The sequence below is a fragment of the Schistocerca cancellata genome, chromosome 2, assembly GCF_023864275.1.
Source record: "Schistocerca cancellata isolate TAMUIC-IGC-003103 chromosome 2, iqSchCanc2.1, whole genome shotgun sequence".
NCBI lineage: Eukaryota > Metazoa > Arthropoda > Insecta > Orthoptera > Acrididae > Schistocerca > Schistocerca cancellata.
Genome location: NC_064627.1, coordinates 497,487,309 through 497,514,284, shown reverse-complemented (window position 1 = coordinate 497,514,284; position 26,976 = coordinate 497,487,309). Strand labels below are relative to the sequence as shown.

Below are 26,976 nucleotides of genomic sequence, written 5' to 3'. Positions count from 1 at the left end.
ATTTTCATATTCTCGTCCTCTGTCCGTGCAAACTATTAGTCCTAGAGAAAAAATGAACAGGTCCTTTTTTTGTACGAAATTTAATGTAGTTTAATTTTGTACGATGGGACTTTTTTTACTGAAGGTGCTGTTTTAGAGTTATTCACGAAAAACGCACAAAATTTATATTAAATACAGGGTGTGGTAGATAAGTAATGAGACTCAGTCTAGAAAAACAAATTTATTGATCGAATTTGTACAAAACGTTAATATTCTTCAAAGTACTCGCCTTGGGCGTCGACACAACGTTGCCAGCGCGTTTTCCAAGCTTCATAGGCCCCACTGTAGTCCGTTTGAGTTATCCCAGATAGTGCCTTCGTGACAGCACGTTGGATGTTCGGAATATCATCGAAACGATGATCCTTCAGGCATCTTTTGACCTTCGGAAATAGGAAGAAATCAGGAGGACTCAAGTCAGGGCTGTATGGTGGCTGTAGCAAAACTTCAACTCCAATTCGGGTCAAGTAGGAGGTCACGAGGAATGCTGTGTGCGCCGGAGCGTTGTCGTGGTGGAGACGCCAGCGTTGAGCAAGGTCCTGTTGCTTCCGTTTGACAGCTCTGTGCAATCGCTGAAGGACTTCTTTGTAGAATTCGGCATTGACAGTCTTCCCCTGAGGGACAAACTCTTTGTGAATTAACCCCCACTTGTCGAAAAACACAATCAGCATTGTCTTGATGCGGGACTTTGACATTCTTGCTTTCTTCAGCCGCGGGGATGCCGGTGTGTGCCACTCCGAGCTCTGGGCTTTCGTCTCCGGGTCGTACTGGAATGTCCACGATTCGTCGCCTGTTACTACGTTGTCTAAAAAGTGTGGATTATTTTCCAAATCATTCAACATCTCACGGCAAACGTCCACTCGTTGTTGCTTTTGTTCGGCGGTGAGCACTCGGGGAACCAATTTTGAGCAAACTGTCCTCATCATCAAATCTTGCGTAACAATATGGTGAACCGTAAATTTATTCACGGAGACCTCATCGGCGATCATTTTGAAACTTAAACGACGGTCGGAGTCCAGGAGTTCTTTCACTTTGGCCACCGTTTCATCCACACGACTCGTTGAAGGGCGTACCTGTTACAGATCGTTCCATGTCTTCAACGGATTCCCTCCCGTTTTTAAATTCATTAAACCACCGGAACACTTGAGCTCTTGATAGAGAGTCTTCTTTGTAGGCCTCCGTAATCATAGCAAAAGTTTCCGAAGCAGTTTTGCCCAAGCGAAAGCAAAATTTGATTGCATACCGCTGTTCTATCGAGCGATCCATCTTCAGCGTTTTCACAAGTGTCACGGGCACACAAACAACGTAATACGCGAAGCTCGACCCTCACTGCACCAGAGCTCTGACGCGACTGCGAACCGGTTCTATTGTTAGCTCAGATCCCCCACCACGTGACGTACAGGTGGAGACCGCCCTGCGAGCGACTGGGGCGCCGCGCGGCGGCCAGTCTCATTACTTATCTACCACACCCTGTATGTCCTATCTCGAAAACCATTCGGAATAGGACTATGTCTGTATCACGTTTTTTGTTCAGAATCACAAATACTATCACCTTTCAAAGCGCGTAACCTCCCTCCTGACTCACTACAGAGGTCCAGTGTGGGCTGTAATAATCGTATGGCAGCGAATCTTGGTAGATGCGCCACCGCATTAATGTGGAATCGATTTACGCTGGAAAAATAGTTCCAGTTTCGGCTACCAGGTGGAAATATGGTGCTTTGAATGCCGCAAAGACGTAGAGAAATGTTTCCATATGTAATGCATTACGAACGGAAAGTGGACAGAAAAGGTCCTATGCGTGAGAAAGGCAAAATACATAGTTTCTTCAATATGAGCACTAGAGATATAGAAGAGATCCTACATCCGTGAAACGACGTGATCAACAGTTGCTCGCAGCAGTTCTGGCAGAATCTGAGCAACATGTTCCTTTATAATGACCTTCAGATTAGGTAGAGACCAAACGTGTCCCTGGAAAACGCGTTTTTTTTAGATATCCCCAGAGCCGAAAGTCACACGGATTCATATCAGGTGATCTTGCAGACCATACATCTGGAAAACTTCTGGAGATAACACGTTAGTGGAATCTTGCATTAAGCAGATCTTTCACTGGGCGAACGACGTCACGTATTGCTCAATCTTGCACGAAACCTGTGGATTCCACAGAGTTGGCTCACGTGCTGTACAAGAACGTATCGATAACGTGCAGACGTCACGGTACACCTGATAGGCCCTCTGGGTGTGTTCTCTTCAAAGAAGAAAGGACCGAGAATGAATCCACACCATACAGTCATATATGACGAGTGCAATGGCTCTTCGTGCACTACAGGCGGTTTAACGGTACCCCAAATTCGGCAGTTCTTTATATTCACTGCATATTTGAGTGTGAAGTGTATCTCTTCACGTCACAGAATTCTGCCTGCCACATGTCATCAACTTCGATCCGTGCCAGAAACCGATGGGCAAATTCAGAACGTTGCTGCGGATTACGAAGTTTTAGTTGCTGCACCGTCTGGAACTTCTACGCGTACCAGCGTAATATAGACGCAAAACTTTCCGTTGAACTTCAACAAAAAATTAAGCACAATTCAGAAAATTAGCTACACGTCCCTTTCTTTAATTGAAAAAGTATTTTCAGCTTTTCCGTAATATGAACTATACTTCAATTAACATCTCGATATTATTGTTACAGACGTTTTAGAGAGTCAAGTAGTACGAGACGGCCCTAGCTAATAGCAGGTCCTTCTCGTATGTCATGTTCTCACCGTCTCGCCTTACTTGTAGGTCCAGTCAGAGCTTTGTCAAGCGTGACTGGCTCCTGGCTTCACACCGGCTACTTCCCCGCCCTCCTCCCCCGCCACACAAAAACCGAAGTCTGTCAACCAAAAAGTTATTTTATTCGACATATACTGCGCAAAATTTAAGTGACAGAGAACGTTATGTCTATCACAAGTAAACAGATTCACCGGAAAACCGTTTCATAAAATTAGCAAATAGACACAGTACCTTAACAAGCCTTGCTTTGAAAGTCTCAAATTTTATGAAAACATGATGGTCTGAAACGTCGAAGGGCCGTTCGTTATGGCTCTTCTTGATCTCTCGTTTTATTTCTTGAAAACAGGCGTAGTAATTGATGTAAAGCTGTATGCAAACCTGAAACAGATGGCAAACCCAGTAAAAATTTACTGTTTCCCATGCATAGAATAACCTCTAAAAGTCCAAATTCAAGCATACCTCTATTTTATTTACAACTTCTCTTTTCGTCTGTTTATAAATATCGCTCTTGTCGTAGTTTGTCAGATATCCTCTACACGCGATCACCATCTGGTTGGTTACCTGCAATTATGAACATCAAATCAGCATTACATTACATGGCTGTTCATAGTGAGAGTATTGGTTTGATGTGTTTACATCTACATCTATATTACATTGTTTACATCTACGTATACAAGGATACTCCAACTCACACTTAAGTGCCTGGCAGAGGGTTCATCGAACCACATTCACAATAATTCTCTATCATTCCACTCTCTAACAGCGCGCGGAAAAAAACGAACACCTATATCTTTCTGTGACAGCTCTGACTTCATTTATTTTATTTTGATAATCATTTGTCCCTATGTAGATCGGCGTCAACAAAATATTTTCGCATTCGGAGCAGAAAGTTGGTGATTGAAATTTCGTGAGCAGATTCCGTCATAACGAGAAACGCCTTTGTATTAATAAAGTCCACCCCAAATCCTGCATCATGTCCGTGACGCTTTTTCCCCTACTTCTCGATAACGCAAAACGTGCTGCTCTTCTTTGAACTTCCTCGATGTACACCGTTAATACTATCTGATAAGGATCCAACACCGCTCAGCAGTACTCCAAAAGAGAACCGACAAGCGTAAGTGTAGGCAATCTCTTTAGTAGATCTGTTGCATCTTCTTATGTGTTCTGCTAATAGGTCGCAGTATTTGGTTCGCCTTCCCCGCAGTATTTTCCCTGTGATCTTTCGGATTTACGATGTTCGTAATTGTAATTCATAGGTATGCAGTTGAATTTACAGCCTTTAGATTTGATTTATTTATCGAGTAACCGAAACTTAATGGATTCGTTCTAGCATCATGTAGATGGCCTCACACTTTTCATTATTAAGGTCAATTGTCAATTTTTGTACCATATACACATCTTAACTAAATCGAATTACGATTGGTTGTGATCTTCTGATGGCTTTACTAGACAAAAAACGACAGCATCCTCTGCAAACAACCTAAGATGGCTGCTCAGATTGTCTCCTAAATAGTTTATATAAACAAGAAACAACAGAAGGCCTATAACACTACCTAGGGAAACGCCAGAAATCACTTCTCTTTTACTCGATGACTTTCCGTCAGTTACTACGAACTGTGACCTCTCTGACAGGGAGTCACGAATCCAGTCGCGTAACTGAAACGATATTCCATAAGCAAACAATTTGATAACAAGCCGCTTGTGAGGTACCGTTTCAAAAACCTTCTGGAAATCTAGAAATACAAAATCAATTTGAAATCCCTTGTCAATAGCACTCAACACTTCGTGTGAGTAAAGAGCTAGTTGTGTTTCACAAGAACGATGTTTTCTAAATCCGTGTTGACTGTGTGTCAGTAGACCGTTCTCCTCGAGGTTATTCTCGTCCGAACTCAATATATCTTTCAAAATCCTGCTGCATGTCGACGTTTATGACATGGGCCTGTAATTTAGTGGATTACTCCTATTGCCTTTCTTTAATCTGGTGTGACCTGTGCAACTTTCCAGTCTTTGGGTACGGATCTTTCGTCGAGCAAGCGATTATGTATGATTGTTAAGTATGAGGCAATTGCATCAGCATATTCTGTAAGGAACCTAACTGGTATAAAGTCTTGACCGGAAGACTTGCTTTTATTTAAGTGAGGTTTAAGCTGTTTCACTTCTCCGAGGATATCTACTTCTAAGTTACTCATGTTGGCAGCTGTTCTTGATTCGAATTCTGGAATATTTATTTCGTCTTCTTGGGTGAAAGAATTTTGGAAGGCTGTGGTTAGTAGCTGTGCCTTAGCAGCACTGTCGTCGATTGTATTTTTACTGTTACAGAGAAAGCACGGACTGTGTCTTGCCGGTAGCATACTTTACGTACGACCAGAATCTCTGGATTTTCTGTCAGCTTTCGAGACAAAGTTTCGTTTCGGAAACTATTATCAGCATCTCGCATTGCAATCCGTGGCTAAATTTCGACCTGCTGCAAAAGATCGCCAATCTTGGCGATTTTACGTTCGTTTAAATTTGGCATGCTTCATGCTTTTTTCGACGGTTCTGGAACAGTGAACAGACCCGTTTTGTGTACCAAGGGCATCAGCTCTGTCTTTTGTTGATTTATTTGGTATAAATCTCTCAATTGCTATCGACAGAGTTTCATTGAATTCAAGCCACGTCTGGTCTACACTTACATTGTTAATTTGGAAAGTGTGGAGATTGTCTCTCAGTAAGTCGTCATAGGAATTTTTACCTGTTTATTTGAATGGGTATACCTTTCGTTTTATTAGCTCAGGATTATTTGTTGCTAAGAGGTCAAGTGTGTATTCATAACCGTTTAGTATTCGAGTGGGCTCATGAACTAACTGCTCGAGATAATTTTCAGAGAATGCGTTTAGCACAATTTGGGATGATGTTTTTGTGTACCTCAGGATTTAAACATGTATTTTCGCCAACATATAGAGGGTAAACTAAAATCACTACCAACTTTAATTTATGAGTCGGATACGTGTCTGAAATTAGATAAAAGTTTTCTTTGAATCTTTCAGCAATTGTATAATTTGAGTTGGGAGGTCGGTAAAAGGATCCAATTATTATTTTATTCCGGTTGCCAATAATGACCGCTATCGATACTAACTGTTTCAATTTCGGTACCAGATAAACTACTTGTAACAGCAACAAATACGCCATTGCCAACTCTGTTTAACCTGTCCTTTCTGAACACCATCAGGCCCCTCGCAAAAATTTCGGCTGGCCTTATCTCCAACTTTAGCCACTTTTCAATGCCTATAGCGATTACAGCATCAGTGCTTTCTACTAGCGCTTGGAGCTCTGGTACATTCCCAACACAGCTACGACAATTTACAACTGTTATACCGATGGCTGTCTTTTGATTGGCTGATATTTGAGTCAGGATGGTTCTCAGAATTCAAGGACAAATAAATAATAATAAACTAAAGAAATAAAAACACTTTTCTGAAGCAAGTTGAACCAACAACTTTCGTAACATCGAGGTTATTGAAACTGGGACAGAGTTGAGGTCTAAATTGCTCCAATTAATGTTCTGCTGAGTAGAGATTAGAAAATCGTTCTAGCAGTAGATGGTAATACGTGGAGAGCCTAGTTTTAGAGTTCCTGAAGCACACCGTGAGGTGACCTCCAGTCATATCCGGTGTCTACACACAACAAGACCATAAGAGTAACAAATGTCTGTCTCTCCAAAATACTGGGAAAATGTGTCTTTTCCGTTTGGTGCCGCCGCAGTCGCAGACGATAGTCTTTGGAGAGAGTCTTTATTTCTTTTGTTTATATATTCTAGTCCACTTTCTTAATAACAATAATGCAGCTTTTCATTTCGAATTACATTTACGTGAACCATTATGAAAATCTATTTATATTGTAAATACTTAACTAAGTTTACAGTATCCATCTTACTCTTTTCCTTGTCTCTGTTTCTGCTACTATCGCTCTAAGACTTAAATGGCTCCCTATAAGCTCCTCTACATATATTAGGTTGGTGCATTAGCGCTTTTATTTTCATGTTGGTATTCCGGTTGCTATGGACATATTTAGCGACTGCCGTTTTTTTATTTGTAGTTCACTGTTGCCATTTGATAAAAGCGAAGAAAGATGAAAAAACCAATGGGACTTAACAGGAAGACAGGAGGATAGGGAAGCGTACAAGACTGCAAAAAAGATGGCAAAAAGAGTAGTGGCAAAAGCAAAGGCTGAGGCAATGGAAGAGGCGTTTGAAGAGATGGAAAGAAGGCAGGACAGCAGGCAACTCCTACGTATTGCTAAAGCACGAGACAAGGCGGCCACGGACATAACATCAATGAGGCAGATAAAGGATGAATCAGGTGTAGTACTACACGACCGTGAGAAAATCCTGAATAGGTGGTGGGAGTATTTTGAAAGGCTACTGAATGAGGAAAATGTACGAGAGAAGTATGAGGATGGAGATATAAACGAAGGAGTGGCCCGAAGTATAAGTAGGGAGGAAGTCGAACACGCGCTGAAGAAAATGAAAAATGGGAAGGCTATAGGGGCAGACCAACTGATATGCTCTGGGATCTAATGCAGAAGATCTGGAAAGGAGAAAGAATGCCACATGGGTAGAGAATCAGTATACTGGTTCCCATATATAAGGGGAAAGGGGATATCCAAAACTTATAGAGGGATAAAACTGATGTCCCACACAATGAAGATCTGGGAAAGGATGGTTGAGAAGAGGTTGAGTCTAGAAACTGAAGTATGTGAAGAACAGTTTGGATTTATGCCGGGAAGAGGAACAACCGACGCAATATTTGTACTAACGCAATTGATGAAGAGGCACAGAGAAGTACAAGCCGAACTGCAAGAAAATGGTTTTCTCATTTTAAGGAGGATTATTTTGACACTAGTGACGCTCCATGTTCAGGAATACCTTCGAGGTTAGATGAAGATCATTTAAATGTGTTAACCGCAATGATCCACTTCGATGTACTCGAGAACTGGCAGATGTGATGAACTACAATCATTTCACCATCGTGCGACATTTACATGGAATGGGGAAAGTTCAAAAATCGGGTTGTGGGTACCGCACACTCTAAGCCAAATTCACAAGAATCTGTGGGTGGCATATGTGTATTCTATTTGTTCGTCATCAATTGGCACGTGAACAACACTGTCCATTTCTATTCTGTATCGATATTGGTGGTGAGAAGAAAGCAATGTTGAGCCCAAACAAAGCGTCGACTTCCCGTAGAAAGACCTGCGCATATCCATAAAAGATAATGTAATGCACCTGGTGGAACAGTAACGGTGCAGTGTACTATGAATTACTTCCCCTAGGTGTAACCATCACTGCTGACATCTATTGTCAACAACTGAGGCGCCTTGGAGACGCAATCCAATGCATTTGATTGACAACCAACATCAGCTGCAATAGGTTAGCGGTAACTTAGCTGTCTCACACAGTGGGGGAAGGTCGAATACTCCATGTCCTGGAAGAAATTGAAATCTTACGAAGTCTCCATTCCCATCCTCTTGATACGATAAATGAACTCACTGACCTGTATTACAAAAATATGTTAGTTAATTGTGACATTATAACCGAACATCACGCATTGGGATAATTTGTGATCTCTCAAAGTCTTTTGATTGAGTGAATCGTGAAAATCTTCTAGGTGAGCTTAAGTACTGTGGTGTGAGTGGGACAGTGCACAAATGGTTTAATTCATACTTAACTGGAAGAATGCAGAAGGTTGAAATTACCAGTACAGATAGTCTGCAAAAAGCCAGCAGAGTCCTCTATCTGGGGAGGTATCAATAATGGTGTACCACAGGGTTCAGTCTTGCGCCCCTGATTGTTCTTAATATATATTAACGACTTGCCACTCTGTATTCATGAAGATGCAAAGATACTTCTTTTTGCTGATGATACAAGTATAGTAATCACACCCAACAAGCAAAAACCGACTAAGGAAATTGCAGATAATGTATTTCAGAAAATTATTAAGTGGTTCTCTGCAGATGGACTCTCACTAAATTTTTAGAAAACACAGTTTATACAATTCTGTTCAGTAAATGGCATAAAACCATCGATAAATATAGACTATGAATGCAAGTCTGTTGCTAAGGCAGAATACTCAAAATTTCTGGGTGTGTGCACTGATAAGAAATTTAATTGGAAGAAACACATCTATGATCTGCTGAAACGGTTAGGTTCAGCTACTTATGCTATTAGGGTTATTGCAAATTTTGGTGATAAACATATCGGTAAATTAGCCAACTATGCCTATTTTCATTCACTGCTTTCATATGGCATCATATTTTGGGGCAATTCACCACTAAGAGAGAAAGTATTCATTGCACAAAAGCGTGTAATCAGAATAATAGCTGGAGCCCACCCAAGATCACCTACAACACTAGAAGAAAGTATGATATTCACTACTATGGATTAAATCTCACTTTGGCACAGAAAGGTGTCAATTATGCTGCCACAAAAATCTTTGATCATTTGCCAAATAGTATTAAGTCTGACGTTTAGCCAACCAATATTTAAAAGCAAATTAAAAGAATTTCTGAATGATAATTATCTTCTACTCAATAGATGAATTCTTAGATATGAAGTAGTAACTGCAAAAAAAAAAAGAAAAAATGAATTAATTATTTTGTGTAAAGAAAACTTATGTTAAAGTGACACGTTCCACATCATTACGAAATGTCGTATTCATGATCTATGGAACAAAAATTAATGTGTTATTCGGGAGGTTAAGGTGTGAATGTAACGTAATATTTTTCATTGTTTTTAGTTATACAGGTCCTTTTCCCTCCTCACGTTGCGAAGGTTCAGTCTCCTTTCTGCGGTCACTACCCGCTTTTCCGATTTAAACAGTTTATCAGTCGCGAGGCTGATACGTACCGTGTCTGCATCAGTGCTCACGGCAAGCGATTATTTACTGTTCCTTCGTTTTGCTGTTTGTGTTCCCGGTCAAGGCGGCAAAAGGGAGCGGTTTTTGTGTAATTTATGTATGTAATTCCACACAATATGTGTTTCCTCCTCCTGTCTTTATTGCATGTTATATGATTTATGATGCTGGTGACTTACGGTGTCCAGTCGTGATGTAGGTTTTTTGGGATTTTACTAGATCCCTCTTTTTACTCTTTGACAGGGAACTTTTATTCAGTGACGACACTGGAGTGAGGATGACCTGAGATGGTTAAGTGTTTTTATTTGTAAGTAACTTCCTCTTCTCTCTTTTATTTAGTTTAGAAATGAATTTTAACTGTATGGTTCCATCTGTGACTTTTTAAAAAAAAAAAAAAAACTTAGGGGTTCACTTCCGTTGTCTTGTAACACAATGTTTTCATTATTGCGAATTACATCAGTGCACGGAACTTCAAGTGTTCCGAAACCGTTCGTGCATGTAAAAAAAGAGTGATTCAGCAACTGTTGTGCGGTTTCCTCATTTTTTAAAAATACACTCTGTGACCAAAAAAACAAATAAATAAATGTTGCATCACGAAGGAAGTATCCGGATGAGCCGGGATCCGTAGATGTGATGTACATGTACCGACAAACAAATGACTAAAATTTCAGAAAAATTGGTTGGATGACTGATTCAGGAGAAACTTCTTCGTAAATTGAGCAAGTCAATAACGCGTTGGTCCACCTCTGACCCTTACGCAAGCAGTTATTCGGCTTGGAATTGATTGGTAGAGTTGTTGGATGTAGTCCTGAGAGATATCCTGACAAATTCTGTCCATTTGGCGCGTTGGAGTTTCAAAATCCCGAGCAGTTTCAAGGGCCCTGTTTATAATTCTCCAAACGTTCTCATTTGGGGAGAGATCCGGCGCGTTTGCTGGCGAAGATAGGGTTTGGCTAGCACGAAGGTAAGCAGTAGAAACTCTCTCCGTGTATGGGTGGGCGTTATCTTGCTGAAATGTAAGGCCAGGATGACTTGCCACGAAGGGCAACAAAACGGGACGTAGAATATCGTCGACGTACCGTTGTGCTGTGAAGGTGCCATGCATGAAAACTAAAGGGGTCTGGCTATGAAGTGAAACGGCACCCCATACCATCACTCCTGGCTGGCAGGCAATATGGCGTGCGACAGGCAGGTTGGTACCCATCGTTGTCCGGAGCGTGTCCAAACACGTGCGCGATGGTCATCGGGGCTCCGTTTGAAGGAGGACTCATCAAAGAAAACAATTCTTTTGGGCTTTTCCACACGTTTAATAAACACAAAAAATATACATATCAGAGAATTTAGTCATTAATAATACATTTTGCTTCACTATTTACAACAGTATGACAAATCTGGGGTAACTTTCCTGTTCCGTGACAGTAGAAATCACGTGGTTTTGAGGCGAAGAACACACCGACTCATGCATGGAGCGCATTTTCACCCGGAAAGTAAGTTCCTTGAAGATCGTTCGATAGAAAGTGGAGAAGATGAAAAGCTGAGGACGAAAGATCAGATGATTGAAGTGGGTGTGGAATAACATCCCAGCCCAACTCCTGTATAGTTTCCTGGTCGTTGTTCTTGGATTGCGTCTGCAAGACCCCTCAGCTACTGACCATAAATGACAGCAGTGATGGTTATGCCTCGTGGAAGCAATTCGTAGTACACCACACCGTCACTCTTCCACAAGATGCATTACATTTTCTTTTGTGGATACGCGCATGTCTTTGTACAGGGGCTGATGCTGCGTTTGGGCTCAACCATTTCTTTCTTTTCCTTGTGTTAGCATAAAGATATCATTTCTCATCACCAATAATGATACAGGATAGAAATGGATGATGTTATTTGCGAGCCAATTGATGACCAAGAAGCAGAATGTTCATACGGCCACTCACTGATTTTGTCTTAGAGGTAGCCCAGACACCCAGTTTTTGAACTTTCCCCATTCCATATAAATGTCGCACGGTCGTGGGATGATTACAGTTCATCACATGTGCCAGTTCTCGAGTACACCGATGTGGATCGTAGTGGATTAATGCGTTTAACCGATCTTTATCTAACCCCGAAGGTCTTCCTGAACGTGGAGAGTTACTGATGTCAAAATATTCCTGTCCAATAGCATTATCTCCATACACACGCTAATGTTTCTGGCTGCCTCCGCTGCTGTCATCACTGTATTGAACTCAATCTGAAGAATATGTTGGAAATGTTCCGATTTCTCCTATTGGCACTCCATTTTCTAGCGTCCAAAGTTTCACTCACTATCTCCAAAGGAGAAATGACTATATATAAACTTAAATAGCACCAATCAATTACAAATAAAATTAATAATCGATAAATAAACCCATAGCAACCGGAATACCAAACGCAAAACAAAAACCCAACGATCTTATGCACCAATCTAATTGTCAAGTCAGTGAGATTCCAGGCCGACAACTTCTTTGGAGACGCATAGTCAGCTGTGTAATACCAACCTGACTTTCGCCCGCCGTATTGTACGAGTGCTGGCCAAGGTCTATTCTAAACTGTTTTAGAGTGGAATTTCTAGAAGTTTTAGGTTAAAACAGAAGTCAGACAGTGTGATGGCCTCTTCCTGCTGCTCTTTATCTTTTAGACAAAATCATAATGGAATGGAGAATGTCATGCGAAAGCCAAATCAGTGACGGAGTTAGATATGGTTACAAAGGAACAACTTACAAAGAGACTGTTTATTGTTTGCAGACGACCTAGCTAGTTTTCTCAGACTCAATGGAAACGACCAGTAAACAGAATTTCTGAAAGAACAAGCTGGAAAAGCAGGATTACAAAGCTTCTTTGAGAAAAACGAATTCACGAAAAACTTTATGGCTGCCACGAAGATAACGAAAATTAAGCATGAAAAACCTGCGAGAACTAACAAATTCAAGTATCTAAGAGAAGTAACTGAACAAGACATTTCAGAGACAGAAGCTATTAAAGAAAGAGTTAATAACATTACTTCACTAAGTATGTACAAGGTAAGAAATCAATACCCCAGCTGCGACTGTCGTCAATGAAGGCTGCATTGCATGCTGAATAAACGTCCGTATATTAAGACAGCTACACATCTACCAACGAATGAAGCAATAGAAGCCGCCACTTTTATGAAAGACTCTAATACAGTTCAAATCGTATGAAGATTCTCAATGTAAAGATACAGAATTTCACTAAAGATCGCTTAGTCCAAACAAACTAAATTATACGTTCCACATTCAAGTCCAGTCCACGATCCAGCTTGGAGGGCACCGTCTAGTCTATCATTCGTTGTCGCTCGAAAGTAACTCGATGACCCTAGCTGGGAACTCGTGATAACTGTTCGTAGAGCTCAGAAATAACTGTTGATCACTTCCCTTCACTTCCACACTGTAATGGGGTTTGCAATTCAACTGGAAATGGCTGTCGAGGGGCCGCGCGGCCTCCTAAATAGACCTGTATGAAAATACTCGCCAATAAGTTACTTAAAATCCGTAACAGATACGCAACAAGAGGTGTAGTTGTAACCACATTTCTGAAAGAAAATACCTATGATATGTGAATTACGCAACTGCGAGTATAGACAACTCAGCAACGGTAAAAATCGTCAGTGGCAGTCTGTATAATCATAATAATTAGCCTGTAGTGTTACAGATACACACACACACACACACACACACACACAAACGCACAAACGCACAAAAAGATCTTTAAATTTGGCCTGAGATATCCCAAAGATAGATTAAAACTATAATTAGCATGCACTATTTTACACACACGCACACACACACCACACACACACACACACACACACACACGCACATAAACAAACAAAAAAAGCTGTCCCAGAGATGGATTAAAACTTCTTTCAATCCCGCGTTCTGAATTCTCTTACTGATATTCTTAAAATGAATCTTTACGCGCAGGCGTTTTATTTTTTAATAAAAGGTAATAGCAAAGCAAGGGCATTCACATACTGTCCTGCATAACTTCTCGTTTAACAGAACTACGAAAACTTCATGTTTCGGTTTGTTTCTGGTATTATATGAGCCAGAGTGTCAGCTGTTGGGATACGAGAGAGACTAACCTTGTAGAGCAGAGTGGAGATGCGCTCGGTGGTGTTGTAGTGGCGGGAGACGGTGAAGATGTTGCGGACGCAGTACATAAGGCTGGCGAGCCGAGAGTCGATGGCGAACGGGTCACCGCGGTACAGCGGCACGCAGTACTTCTCCAGCGCGTACAGGTACTTCACGTTGTCCCGCGCCTCGTTGGCAGCGTCCGTCACGCGGCTGTCCAGCGCCTTCCATCTCTGCACAACAAAAGCTATGCCAGACACGTTCACACAACAAATATGCGGCTTTCAAAGTTAAGTGCGCTGCTTGACTAAAACAGCACCCTCCCCTTGTCAACTACTCAAGTGGTTCAAATGGCTCTGAGATCCATAGGACTTTAACATCTGAGGTCATCAGTCCCCTAGACTTAGAACTACTTAAACCTAACTAACCTAAGGACATCATACACATCCGTGAGCGAGGCAGGATTCGAACTTGCGACTGTAGCAGCAGCGCGGCTCCGGACTGAAGCGCCTAGAACCGCTCGGCCACAACGGCCGGCTTGACCTGCTCCGTGAGCAATGAATGGTTCAACATAAATCCAGATGATAGCCCAACCTGCAGGTTGCTTTGCTGTATTTGACCATAAACGGCACCTGAGCTCTGTCCTCAGTACGCTGCTAGTGTCGGTCGTGGTCAGAACAGTGTTTTGGGTAGTTGTGAGTGCACCGTGTCGGAGCTTGTAATGGTCGCCTGGTCGTAGATATTGCTAATTGCTATAATCGCACTATTTCACTCCCATTTACGGAGCTTGTTAGCACTTGGTGTTAGGTTGGCGCCATTAAAATGCATTGTGTTGTAGTAATCGCTGCTACTTGCTGGATCGCTGCTGTCTCTCGATGCTGATGCTGGCTCTACATCTGGTTGTCTAGGGTTAAAAACATGAGGTCCCGTGTTTTTTATGTGCTTTTGATGATAAAGAACGAGCGAAGCCAACAAATATGTGAACTTCAAATATTTATTACTCTGGTGGCCATCTTAATTCCACTGTCCACCAAAGACCATGACTCAACACAAAGTAGTACTTCCGTTACATGTTCTTTGCATTGTTTACCCACCTCAAACAATAACACACAAACACACTTTACCAAAGTGACATTCCGACTGCCTCCCGACCCTTCTTGCAGCTTGTATTTATAACATTGTCAAAGAACTACTAAAAAGAGATATAGTTTATAAGTCACATGTACATCTGTTATCATAATTTGTGCAGAAAAGTTATTAATTTGCATCGAGTGACATAATTTAACATGTTATTAAAATGACAGACAGATTTGTTGACTTGACAGAATAATTCTTTGTTACAAAAAGGCCGTTTTTTAGAAGTTTGTCAATTGACTTCTCTAATTTGCATAAATAAGTAAATAACATGAATTATTAAGAATTACATTGGTTTTCGTCTAAAATAGGATTGATTTCGTGAATACTGAGTGAAACCGCTCCTAGTGAACAAATAGGTTTCACTGGGTGATTTTTATTTAAGGAGATCCAAAATACCTAAGTTGGCCACTATTTTTCGTACTTTATATTAATTATTTAAGATGAACTTCGTGTTTTTACATGATGACATTTGCTGTATCAGTGATCAAGTGATATAAACTTCTGTGTGGGTCAGTTACTCAGTATAATTTAATGGGTTGACTGTTTATGGAGACATGTTATGCAATCATTGTTAACATACACAATAACTTTTCTATAATCATAAATACTTGTTAAACTGGTTGAATTTGGAGGGTATCGCATACTTCGGTAAAGTAAACCCTTTAATATGTTCCGTTACAAGCTAAGCGATTTGAAATGTGGGCAAGTTGTTGGTGCTCGGTTGGTGAGTCCTTCCGTACCCAGTGTAGCCAAAGTGGCTGATATTCAAAGAGGAATCGTATCGAAAACTCATACTGCACACAGGGAAAGCGAAATAACGTCATCCGCTAAGCCACAACGTGGATCAATGTGTGTACTGAGTGATCTTGACAGATGGTCTTTCAAGAGGAAACTGAATATCGCAGCTGTGAAAGCTGTCAGCACCAAAATAACACGAAGAGAGCTCCATACCATGGGAACTGCAGAGCGAGCTAGAATTCCAAAGCCACTCATCAGTTATGCGAATACTCGTAACAGAAAAACGGGGTATGGAAGCCAAAAAAACTGGACCGTGGAGCAGTGGAAGACAGACATTTTGTCGTGTGAATCTTGTTTCACACTGTTTCCAACTTCTGGTTGAGTTTACGTCACAAGAGTGAAACATGGGTGGGGTTCGGTGATGGTTTGGGCAGTCATATCCTGGTATTTCATGTGCCCCATGACTACTCTGCAAGGTCGAATTACTGCCGAAGATTATGTGACCATTTCGGCTGAACATGCCCAGCCAACGGTTTAATGTTGGTTCCCCAATGGTAATGCTGTGTTCCAATCCGACAGGGCCCCTCTTCGCGCAGCCAGCATCGCCCATGACTGGCTTTGTGAGCTCGAGGATGACTCGTCGCATCTCCTCTCGCCGCAAGGGCTCAATGTTATTGGGCCTCTGGGGTATAGTTTGGAGACAGATTGTGTGACCGCTATCCACTTCCATCATCGTTACCTGAACGTGGCACTATATCGCATGAAGAATAGTACAATTTCCCCTGATACACAGATTCTGTATTTATCAACTCCCAGATGACTGGATAGGGTTTTGAATGCCAACGGATTTCTTACACCATATTAGACATGGCAATGTGTTGTGTATTTTTGACCACCTCCCTCATTTACGTCCACAGCTACACTCCAAATGCCACATTATGCTGTGTGATGAAGGGAACTTTTTGTATCAATGCCATGTCCCGGCCTTCCCCGCCCTATCCTGTTCGAGTGGCGAATGATTCGCGGGAAGAATAATCGTTGCAAAGCTTCCGCGTAATCTCAATCACTCAAATTTTATGGTCATGCTCTTTCCGTGAAATAGACATAGGAGGGTGCAATACGTGCCAGTGGCCTTGCTGCAGTGGTAACACCGGTTCCCGTCCGATCACCAAAGTTGAGCGCTGTCGGACTTGGGTGGGTGATTCTTCCAGGAACGAACTCTTTCGGGATGCGTAACGACTTCCCTGTAGCGTCTGTCACTATGAAACTTCTTTAAATGTGTGAATCTGCACTCAAACTGCTGAACGACTGAGAAGATAAAACATCTACGTTACTTGATTCTGAAACAGCTGAGTAAAACTGAACGTACTGAGCCTACTTTCTCTTTGCTTTTTCTTATCTGCTTTTTCTTATCATATCAACACTGACCCACAATATTCTAGTGCAACGCAATCTGACTGCTCGAAAAAAAAATTACAACCTGATTCAAATCATTAATACAAAAGAATGGCCCTAATAAGAAGCAATCCTGACAATAACCTATACATTTCATTAAGCACTTACCTCACAAAAATCTTCACTACGCGAACTACTGCAACACAGCGAGCGTCAATACTGCCAGCTAAATAATAGATTCTAACTACTAATAGGCCACTAACTACTAATAGGCATGCGGTTAGCAAAGGAAAGATTTTGTTGCAAACCAAATAACGTATTTTTTTACCTTAATAATGTGACATCCAGTTCAAACACGAATATAAATCGTCATTGACATCCAATACAAAGATATATAATCAAGAATAATTTTCAATCTCGAACTCGGATACTCCCAGATCGTTAGCCCACGCCAACACTTCAGACCTCTACCGACCATCAATGCTAATTTCTCACATTTAACATCCATCACTGCTGGCTGTTCACCTCCAACCGCCCAATAGTACTTCCATTACTGCTGGCGACGAACTTCCAACAACGAGTCCAACCAGCCACAGAATCTCTTACAAAGAAAGTGCAGTCAGAGATCCAATGCAAAGCACTACACAGCGCTGCCAACAGAGAAGCAGCCCATTTACAACTAGATTAGGTTGAGCATCTCCTTGACGCTTTGGCGCTTACTAAACGAACCTCTTATGATACGCGCTATTCTTCCTTGGATCATTTTTACTTCCTCTATCAGTCCTTTCTGGTACGGATCCCAGATTGATGATCGATATTCAAGTATCGCATAGACCTTCAAATTTGTATTCAGTCTCAAGCTTTCGACGACTTCCTCCGCCGTCATCATCTGGAGAATCTGTAGGCCGTTTGGTAGTTTATTTAAGTGGCTGACTTTTGTTATGGAAACGTCATGGAGTCATATGCTTCCAGAGACCACATATATGTCTACGTTGGAACAATATTGGTAGCTATGTTGACTTCGTTAGATGGTTTCCACGAGCTACTAACGGTGTAGCCGCTGTCCCGAGTCAAGTCGTTATTAAACGTTTTGGTACCAATAGCTTCTTTGATGATACAATCCCAGCAGGTACTGTAGATGCAGGGGACAGTACTTCTCTTCATTAAATATAATCGTATGTTCATTCATGAGGGTGTGTTCGGCAACAGCAAAGTGGCGTCGGTGTTCTGTGCAGCGTTCTGAAATCGTTCATATCGCTTCCGTCCACGGGTAGCGAGGCGTGAGTACCATGTGGTTCGTTTCCAGAGTTCGGTGGAGTCGTCATCAGCCAGCATGCAGTGTAGCAAAATGCTGTCCATCGGCAAGTATCGCGCAGAAAATTCGTTCACTTTGTTGTTTTCAGTCAGCTGTATTGCAATATACACTCTCAGACAACATGAAGAGGCACCATGAATGGATTATCCGAATGGGACGGAAATCGTAAATGTGATGTACATGTACCGACGAAAAATTGATTACAATTTCAGAAAAATTGGATGATTTAATCAAAAGAAAGAGCTTCACAAATTCAGCAAGTCAATAGCGCGTTGGTCGACCTCTGGCCCTCATACAAGCAGTTATTCGTCTTTGCATTGATTGCTAGAGCTGTTGGATGTTCTCTTGACGGATATCTGCCCAAGTCTGTCCAGTTGACGCGTTAGATCGTTAAAATTCCGAGCTGTTTAGAGGGCCCCGCTCGTAATACTCCAAACGTTCTCAATTGTGGAGAGATCCAGCAAACTTGCTGGCCCAGGTAAGATTTGGCAAGCACGAAGGCAAGCAGTAGGAGTCTCGCCGTGTGCGAGCAATCATTATCTTGCTGAATTGTAAGCCCATCATGGCCTGCCATGAAGACCAACTAAACAGGGCGCAGAATATTGTAGTGGACCGCTGTATTGTAAGAGCGCAGCGGGTGACCACCAAATGGACCCTTCTATGAAATTAAATGGCACCCCAGACCATCACTCCTGGTTATCGAACCGCATGGCTTGCGACTGTCAGGTTGGTATCCCACTGCTGTCCGGGGCGTCTCCAGAAACATTTTCGCTGGTCACCGACGCTCAGTTGGAAGCAGAACTCATCACTGAAGACAAGTTTAGTCCAGTCAATGAGATTACGTGCACAATGTGCCTGATACCGCTGCAAACTGATTTGGTGGTGTACAAAGGTCAGGGGTAGCCGGTGGAAGGTGCTCTGTGAGCTCAGCCCTCGTCCTGTGGGCCGCCTATTAATGGTCCTTGTGGTCACTGAAGCATCAGTAGCACATCTGACCGATGATAATGATGAATCCTGGGCTCTGAGTGCATCTCTGAAGATTGCTAAGTCCTCACGTTCTTTCGTCCCTCTAGGTCGACCATCTCCTTTTGACATTGTGTTTCACCATAGTTCACTCATTCCTGCGAACATCGTCCAATAGTGGCGTCGCTACTATTCAAATTTTGAGCGATTCGCTGATTACTCCTACCGGCTCCACGGAGCCCAACTACACGTCCTCTCTCAAATACTGACATCTGCGTGTATTGATCACGCGTCTGTCTGCCAGGCGTAGTTACTGTTCAACTGGGTACACGGAATGAAATTTGCAAAGAATTCATGTTCTAGTATCGATATGTCCCCTGTTGACAGTTCTTGCCAGCTGCACGTTGAAAATGCGTTGCAGCGTCACACATTCATCCATCGGCCGCTAAAGTTTACAGTTTTGGATTTTCCGTCAATGAATCTCAATTTGTGACCAATTTGCTTAACTCCTTGTGGTGCGTCGTTTCTTTTCTTTTTTTCTTAAGAGTTTAGGCTACACTTCTTACAGTGGAATGTTCTCGGACCCGTAAATCGCACAACTGGTCATTTCCTGTATATTAAATAATGATTGGTCGAAAAATGCGTAATAAATGTTTATGTTTGAATATTTGCTATTTGGGTTTGCTAATACTGGGTGGTTATAATTAAAGTGCAACTACTCACGGAGGTCCAGTGTGGGCTGTAATTATCATATGGCAACGAAACTTAGATATTCTAACGCGTAAATGGGGAACCGATTTGAGCTGACAAAGAAAATAATTCCAATTTTGGCCACCAGGTGTAATTCCAGGGCAGTGAATTGAAGACAGATGTATAGCAATGTTTCCTTGTGTGATGGATTAGGAAAGGTACGTGGGTAGGAAAGGTCAAATAAGTGAAAAAGGCAAAATGCTGATTTTATTATCAACAGCCGCTTACACAATTTGTTCAGTATGAGCACTGGAGACGTCGACGAGATGCTGCATCCGTAGAACGATGTAGTGATAATTGCTCGCAGAAGTTCCGGCAGAAACTGAGAAAAGTGTTCCTGTACGCTGACTCCAGATCAGACAGAGAATGAACGAGCAGCTGGCAGATATCCATAAAGTGAAACGTCACATGGATTCAGATCAAGTGACCATACAGGCCTTGCATCTGGGAAACCTCTGGAGATAGTACGTTCGTGGAAGATCGCATTAAGCAAAGTTTTCGCTGGGCGAGAGACATGAGGTGTTGCCCCAGCCTGCGTGAAAACGTTGGTTTCCACAAAGCTGCGCTATTCGAAAGCAGGAATCACATGCTGTACCAGATTTCAGAAACGTGCAGACATCACGGTATACCGGCAGGTCCTCTGGGTGTATTCTCTTTAAAGGTGACCGGACCGAGAATAAAAGTGCTTGTGAATCCACGCCACACTGTCATATAAAGCGAGTGCAATGGCTCTTCGTGCGCAACAGGGGGTTTAACGGTACCCCAAATTCGGCGGTTCTATGTATGTAGTGTGAAGCGTTTCTCCTCACTCCACAGAATTCTGCCCGGCCAAATGTCACCAACTTTTATTCGTGCCGGAAACCGTTGAGCAAATTCACAACACTGCCGCGGATTACGAGGTTTCAGTTGCCTCACCGTCTGGATCTTCTACGGGTATCAGCGTAATATAGACGGCAAAACTTTCCATAGTGTTGACCATGGTACGGACAATTCTCATGACATTGCGTGAGCACTAGCACTACCCGGGTCACCTGCTACATGGTCATTTACAGCAACAGCAACATCGTCAATAACTTACAGCGGAGTAGGACGTCTTCCTCTTCCAGGCGCTATACCAAGCTCACACGTATTTTCAAGTTTCATTATCATCATCAGGCCCCACCTCAGACCTTTCAGTCGGTGATACTCTCTCAATTCAGTACTGTAGGTTTCACTAACAGCACACGGTCTCTCTTCCCGATAGCCATACTATTGACTCACGTTATGGCTTGTCAAATGACAGCGTGGTGACGTGCCATGAGACAAACAGTGTACAGTGTCTGATTTACAACTGGCGGCCACAACTGGATCTAATTTTTTCCAGCGTAAATCAACTTCGCCTTAAAGCATTAGCACACGCACCAAAAAAGTTTTTCATCACCTCGGTTCCGGAACCTGTACAGACAATTGGAATAGAGACCAACATAAACATCATTTCCACCCTTTTTATTGCTCATGGAAACCACACACTGCATTTTGTACTACCATACAGCGAGACCTTCAGAAGTGGTGGTTCAGATCGCTCTATACACCAGTACTTCTAATATCCAGTAGGACGTCCTCACGCATTGATGAATGCCTGTATTCGTCGCGGCATACTATCCACAAGTTCATCAAGGCGCTGTTGGTCCAGATTCTCCCACTCCTCAACGGCAATTCGGCGTAGATCCCTCACAGTGGTCGGTGGTCACGTCGTCCATAAACAGCCCTTTTCAATCTATCCCAGACATGTTTGATAGAGTTCATGTCTGGAGAACATGCTGGCCACTCTAGTCGAGCGATGTCGTTATCCTGAAGGAAGTCATTCACAAGGTGTGCACGATGGGGGCGTGAGTTGTTGTCCATGAAGACGAATGCCTCTCCAATACGCTGCCGATATGGTTGCACTATCGGTCAGAGGATGGCATTCACGTATCGTACAGACGTTACCACCAGCGGCGTACGTCGGCCCCACATAATGTCACCCCAAAACATCAGGGAACCTCCACCTTGCTGCACTCGCTGGACAGTGTGTCTATGGCGTTCAGCCTGACCGGATTGCCTTCAAACACGTCTCCGATGATTGTCTGGTTGGAGGCATATGCGACACTCATAGGTGAAGAGAACGTGATGCCAATCCTGAGCGGTCCATTCGGCCTGTTGTATGGCCCATCTGTACCGCGCTGCATGGTGTCGTGATTGCAATGATGGATCTCGCCATGGACGCCGGGAGCGAAGTTGCGCATCATGCAGCCTATTGCGCACAGTTTGAGTCGTAACACTACGTTCCGTGGCTGCACGAAAAACACTATTCAACATGGTGGCGTTGCTGTCAGGGTTCCTACAGGCCATAATCTGTAGGTTTCGGTAGCGGTCACCCACTGCAGTAGTAGCCCTTGGGCGGCCTGTGCGAGGCATGTCATCGGCAGTTCCTGTCTCTCCATGTCCGAACGACATCGCTTGGTTCACTCCTAGACGCCTGGACACTTCTCTTGTTGAGAGCCCTTCCTCGCACAAAGTAACACTGCGGTTGTGGTCGAACCACGGTATTGACCGTCTAGGCATGGTTGAACTACAGACAATACGAGCCGTGTACCTCCTTCCAGACGGAATGAATGGAACTGATCGGCTGTCGGACCCCCTCGGTCTAATAGGCGCTGCTCATGCATGATTGTTTACATCTTTGGGCGGGTTTAGTGACTCTTCTGAACTGTCAAAGGGACTGTGTGATACAATATCCACAGTCAACGTCTTATCTTCAGGGTGATGCAAAACTTTTCTTGATGTGTGTATATAAACCAAGTTTCGCTCCTTTTCGATTATTACAGCCCACAATGGGCCTCCTTGAGTAGCAGCACTTTAATTATAACTACCTTTAATATACTTCAAGCACCTTCAGGTTATCCATTCTATTCATAATCCTACTCCATCGTAGTTTCCCAACTTTGCTTCGTGGATTAAGACGAGGTTAGCTAGGACAAGGACACAGTTCAAGTCAGTAGAACACAAAGATACTTAACAGCTCAGCTTGAAATGGCTAAAATTAATTTCAAATACAGTGCTGGTCATTAAAATTGCAACACCAAAAAGGATAGCAAATTGCTACATTTTACTTAATGTAGGTGTATAGTACAGTAGTAAGAATGCTTGATTAAATTTGTAGGTGACATTTTTGGTTTGGGAAGGGGGTAGGGGGCGGCAGCTGGCACCACTGACAGCAACGGCGGCTCTGAGGTGGTTAGGCATGGAGTCGAACGGAGCTTGTGAGCTTGGATCACTATACACAGGAACACGTCATTCCATGCTGCTTCAACCCTACGCCAGAATTCATCAATCATTATGACTAGGGACAAGTGGTGTGCCAGTCTCTAGCCAACCTATGAAGGGAAGTTTTCAATAGGTGAGGGATCTGGACATCGTACTGACGACGGGAACAGTCGAACATACTCTATACTGAGGTAGCTCAAGACGGCACAAGCAACATGCAATTATCTTATTGAAGGTTAACGCCAGAGAGAAATCGAAGATATGGCGCAACCATTGGCGTTAACATACTTGAAATACAGGGTGTTTCAAAAATAATATACGTATTTCGAATGCAAATATTTATTAAACTTTAACACATATGAATATGAAACTTTACACACATATTTACGAACTCTCAAGTTCAGATTACATATGTTCAATATGTCCTCCATCAACTACACGAGCAATATCACATCGATACTCAAATTCCTCCAATACTCGGGCAAGCATGTCCTTCGTCACTCATGTCATGGCAGTATGGAACCGGTTCTTCAACTCTTCCAGGTTCTGTGGGAGTGGTGGTACATAAAAGTTGTCTTTAACGATACCCCACAGAAATAAGTTAGAGAGTGTCAAATCCGGTGACCATGGAGCCCAGCTGAGACATGCTAAGTCGCCAGCTCCTTGACGACCAATCCAAAAGTTCGGTAGAGTTTCATTCATATATTCACGCACTTGGCGACTCAAGTGAGGGGGTGCTCCGTCTTGTTGAAAAATGAAGTTGTCTTCGTCCAGCCTCGGAAACAACCAGTTCTGTAACATAGGGAGATACTGCTGACCGTTAACCGTCAAAGAAGAATGGGCCGTAAATAGATAATCGGGATATCGCACAAAACACATTGACTTTGGGCGAATCACGTACATTTTCAATGGCTGCATGTGGGTTCTGTAGGCCCCAAATTCGAACATTGTGTTTGTTTACCTGACCACTAACACGGAAAGTCGCTTCATCACTGAACACGATGTGTTGTGCGAAAGTGTTATCGTTGTCAAAAGCATCAAGAATCTCGTTACCAAATGCCACACGTTTGCGTTTGTCATCAGGACCCAGAGCTTGTAACAGCTGTAACTTGTACGGTTTCATAACGAACCGACGTCTCAAAACACGCCAAATTGTTGTTGTGGGCAGTTGTAACTCCAGACTGGCTCGACGAGTTGATTTTGAAGGACTTCGTTGGAATGCAGTTTGAATTCGTGCAACATTTTCTTCAGAAACACGAGGGAGGGCAGGACTCTTTCTTTTACATACACATCCTGTATCTAGAAACTGTCGATACCATCTGTGAACGTTCTACCCATTCGGAGGATCCATTTGGTACCTCAACCTGAAACGTCTTCGCAAACTCGAGAACACAAGATGATTTCTACTACGGAGTAACCATTTTAAACATATGACAGTTACCAAGCAAAACAGGAGACAACTGACATCTAGTGGCTATTAATATAAACTACACTGTTTATTCGTTTCTCCAATAGCCCAGCCGAGGCGTAGCGATCGATAGTTTGGACGAAATAATACTTTGCAATACATATATTATTTTTGAGAAGTCCTGTATAGCAGCTGTCCGTATTAATGACTATGCGAAAGAGAGATGATCTTCTTGTGTTCCCAGTGCCATCCCGTATCATCACACCAAGATGTGGACCCATACAATGATGACGAAAGTTATATGAGAGCATTCAATCTCCTCAGAGCTTCCACGCAATAATACACTGCTGGCCATTAAAATTGCTACACCACGAAGATGACGTGCTACAGACACGAAATTTAACCGACAGGAAGAAGATGCTGTGATATGCAAATGATTAGCTTTTCAGAGCATTCACACAAGGTTGGCGCCGGTGGCGACACCTACAACATGCTGAGATGCGGAAAGTTTCCAACCGATTTCTCATACACAAACAGCAGTTGACCGGCGTTGCCTGGTGAAACGTTGTTGTGATGCCTCGTGTAAGGAGGAGAAATGCGTACCATCACGTTTCCGACTTTGATAAAGGTCGGATTGTAGCCTATCGCGATTGCGGTTTATCGTATCGCGACATTGCTGCTCGCGTTGGTCGAGATCCAATGACTGTTAGCAGAATATGGAATCGGTGGGTTCAGAGGGGAAAAATACGGAACGCCGTGTTGGATCCCATCGGCCTCATATCACTAACAGTCGAGATGAGAGGCATCTTATCCGCATGGCTGTAACGGATCGTGCAGGCACGTCTCGATCCCTGAGTCAACAGATAGGGACATTTGCAAGACAACAACCATCTGCACGAACAGTTCGACGACGTTTGTAGCAGCATGGACTATCAGCTCGGAGACCATGGCTGCGGTTACCCTTGACGCTGCATCACAGACAGGAACACTTGCGATGGTGTACTCAACGGCGAAACTGGATGCACGAATGGCAAAACGTAATTTTTTCGGATTAGTCCAGGTTCTGTTTACAGCATCATGATGGTAGCATCCGTGTTTGGCGACATCGCGGTGAACGCACATTGGAAGCGTGTATTCGTCATCGCCATACTGGCGTACCACCCGGCGTGATGGTATGGGGTGCCATTGGTTACACGTCTCGGTCACCTCTTGTTCGCATTGACTGCACTTTGAACAGTGTACGTTACATTTCAGATGTGTTACGACCCGTGGCTCTACCCTTCACTCGATCCCTGCGAAACTGGACATTTCAGGAGGATAATGCAGGACCGCATGTTGCAGGTCGTGTACGGGCCTTTCTGGACACAGAAAATGTTCGACTGCTGCCGTGGCCAGCACATTCTCCAGATCTCTCACCAATTGAAAACGTCTGGTCAATGGTGGCCGAGCAACTGGCTCGTCACAATACGCCAGTCACTACTCTTGATGAACTGTGGTATCTTGTTGAAGCTGCATGGGCAATTGTACCTGTACACGCCATCCAAGCTCTGTTTGACTCAATGCCCAGGTGTATCAAGGCCTTTATTACGGCCAGAGGTGGTTGTTCTGTGTATTGATTTCTCAGGATCTATGCACCCAAATTGCGTGAAAATGTAATCACATGTCAGTTCTAGTATAATATATTTATCTAATGAATACCCGTTTATCATCTGCATTTCTTCTTGGTATAGCAATTTTAATGGCCAGTAGTGTACATCAAGCTTGATGCTTTACGCAGAATCGAAAGACACCTGAAAAACGTGTTTCCGCGCCTGCGTCCAGTGCTGTCGTAAGAGTAGTAGTGTAGTAGTAGAAGGGTTTTGCGAAAGCACGACAGCAAGGTCTTCAGCGCCCGGCTGTCGTAAGAGGCACTATTGTCAGCACGTCTCTCTGCTGTCACAACAATAGTCGATGTGCTGACAGTAGAGCTCCGAGCGGCATCGCACTGTCCCTATAGATACTTGTCTTGCTGCAAATAATCTCATTTTCCGACTCGAGGTACGACGCTTGTAAAATAGTGGCAAGTTCAGGTAACGACGATAGTGGTGATTAGTTGTTGCCGGCACGATTCGAGAGAGCAATATACGAGACGGAAAAAATAAAGAAACACCAAAAACGGAAAACATTACCATGTCCAATACGGTG

General features: G+C 43.0%; 1 protein-coding gene across 1 annotated transcript in view; it reads right to left on the bottom strand.

Annotated features, from left to right (window-relative positions):
* LOC126155690 (dynein axonemal heavy chain 8-like) overlaps window positions 1–26,976 on the bottom strand; it is a 622,476-nt gene that overhangs the window by 480,175 nt on the left and 115,325 nt on the right. Inside the window, exons 7-9 of the mRNA XM_049916245.1 lie at window positions 13,813–14,082; window positions 3,268–3,369; window positions 3,040–3,186 (exon numbers count right to left, since the gene is read on the bottom strand). Coding sequence (XP_049772202.1) covers window positions 3,040–3,186; window positions 3,268–3,369; window positions 13,813–14,082 — 519 coding nt within the window. The remainder of the gene's footprint in view (window positions 1–3,039; window positions 3,187–3,267; window positions 3,370–13,812; window positions 14,083–26,976) is intronic.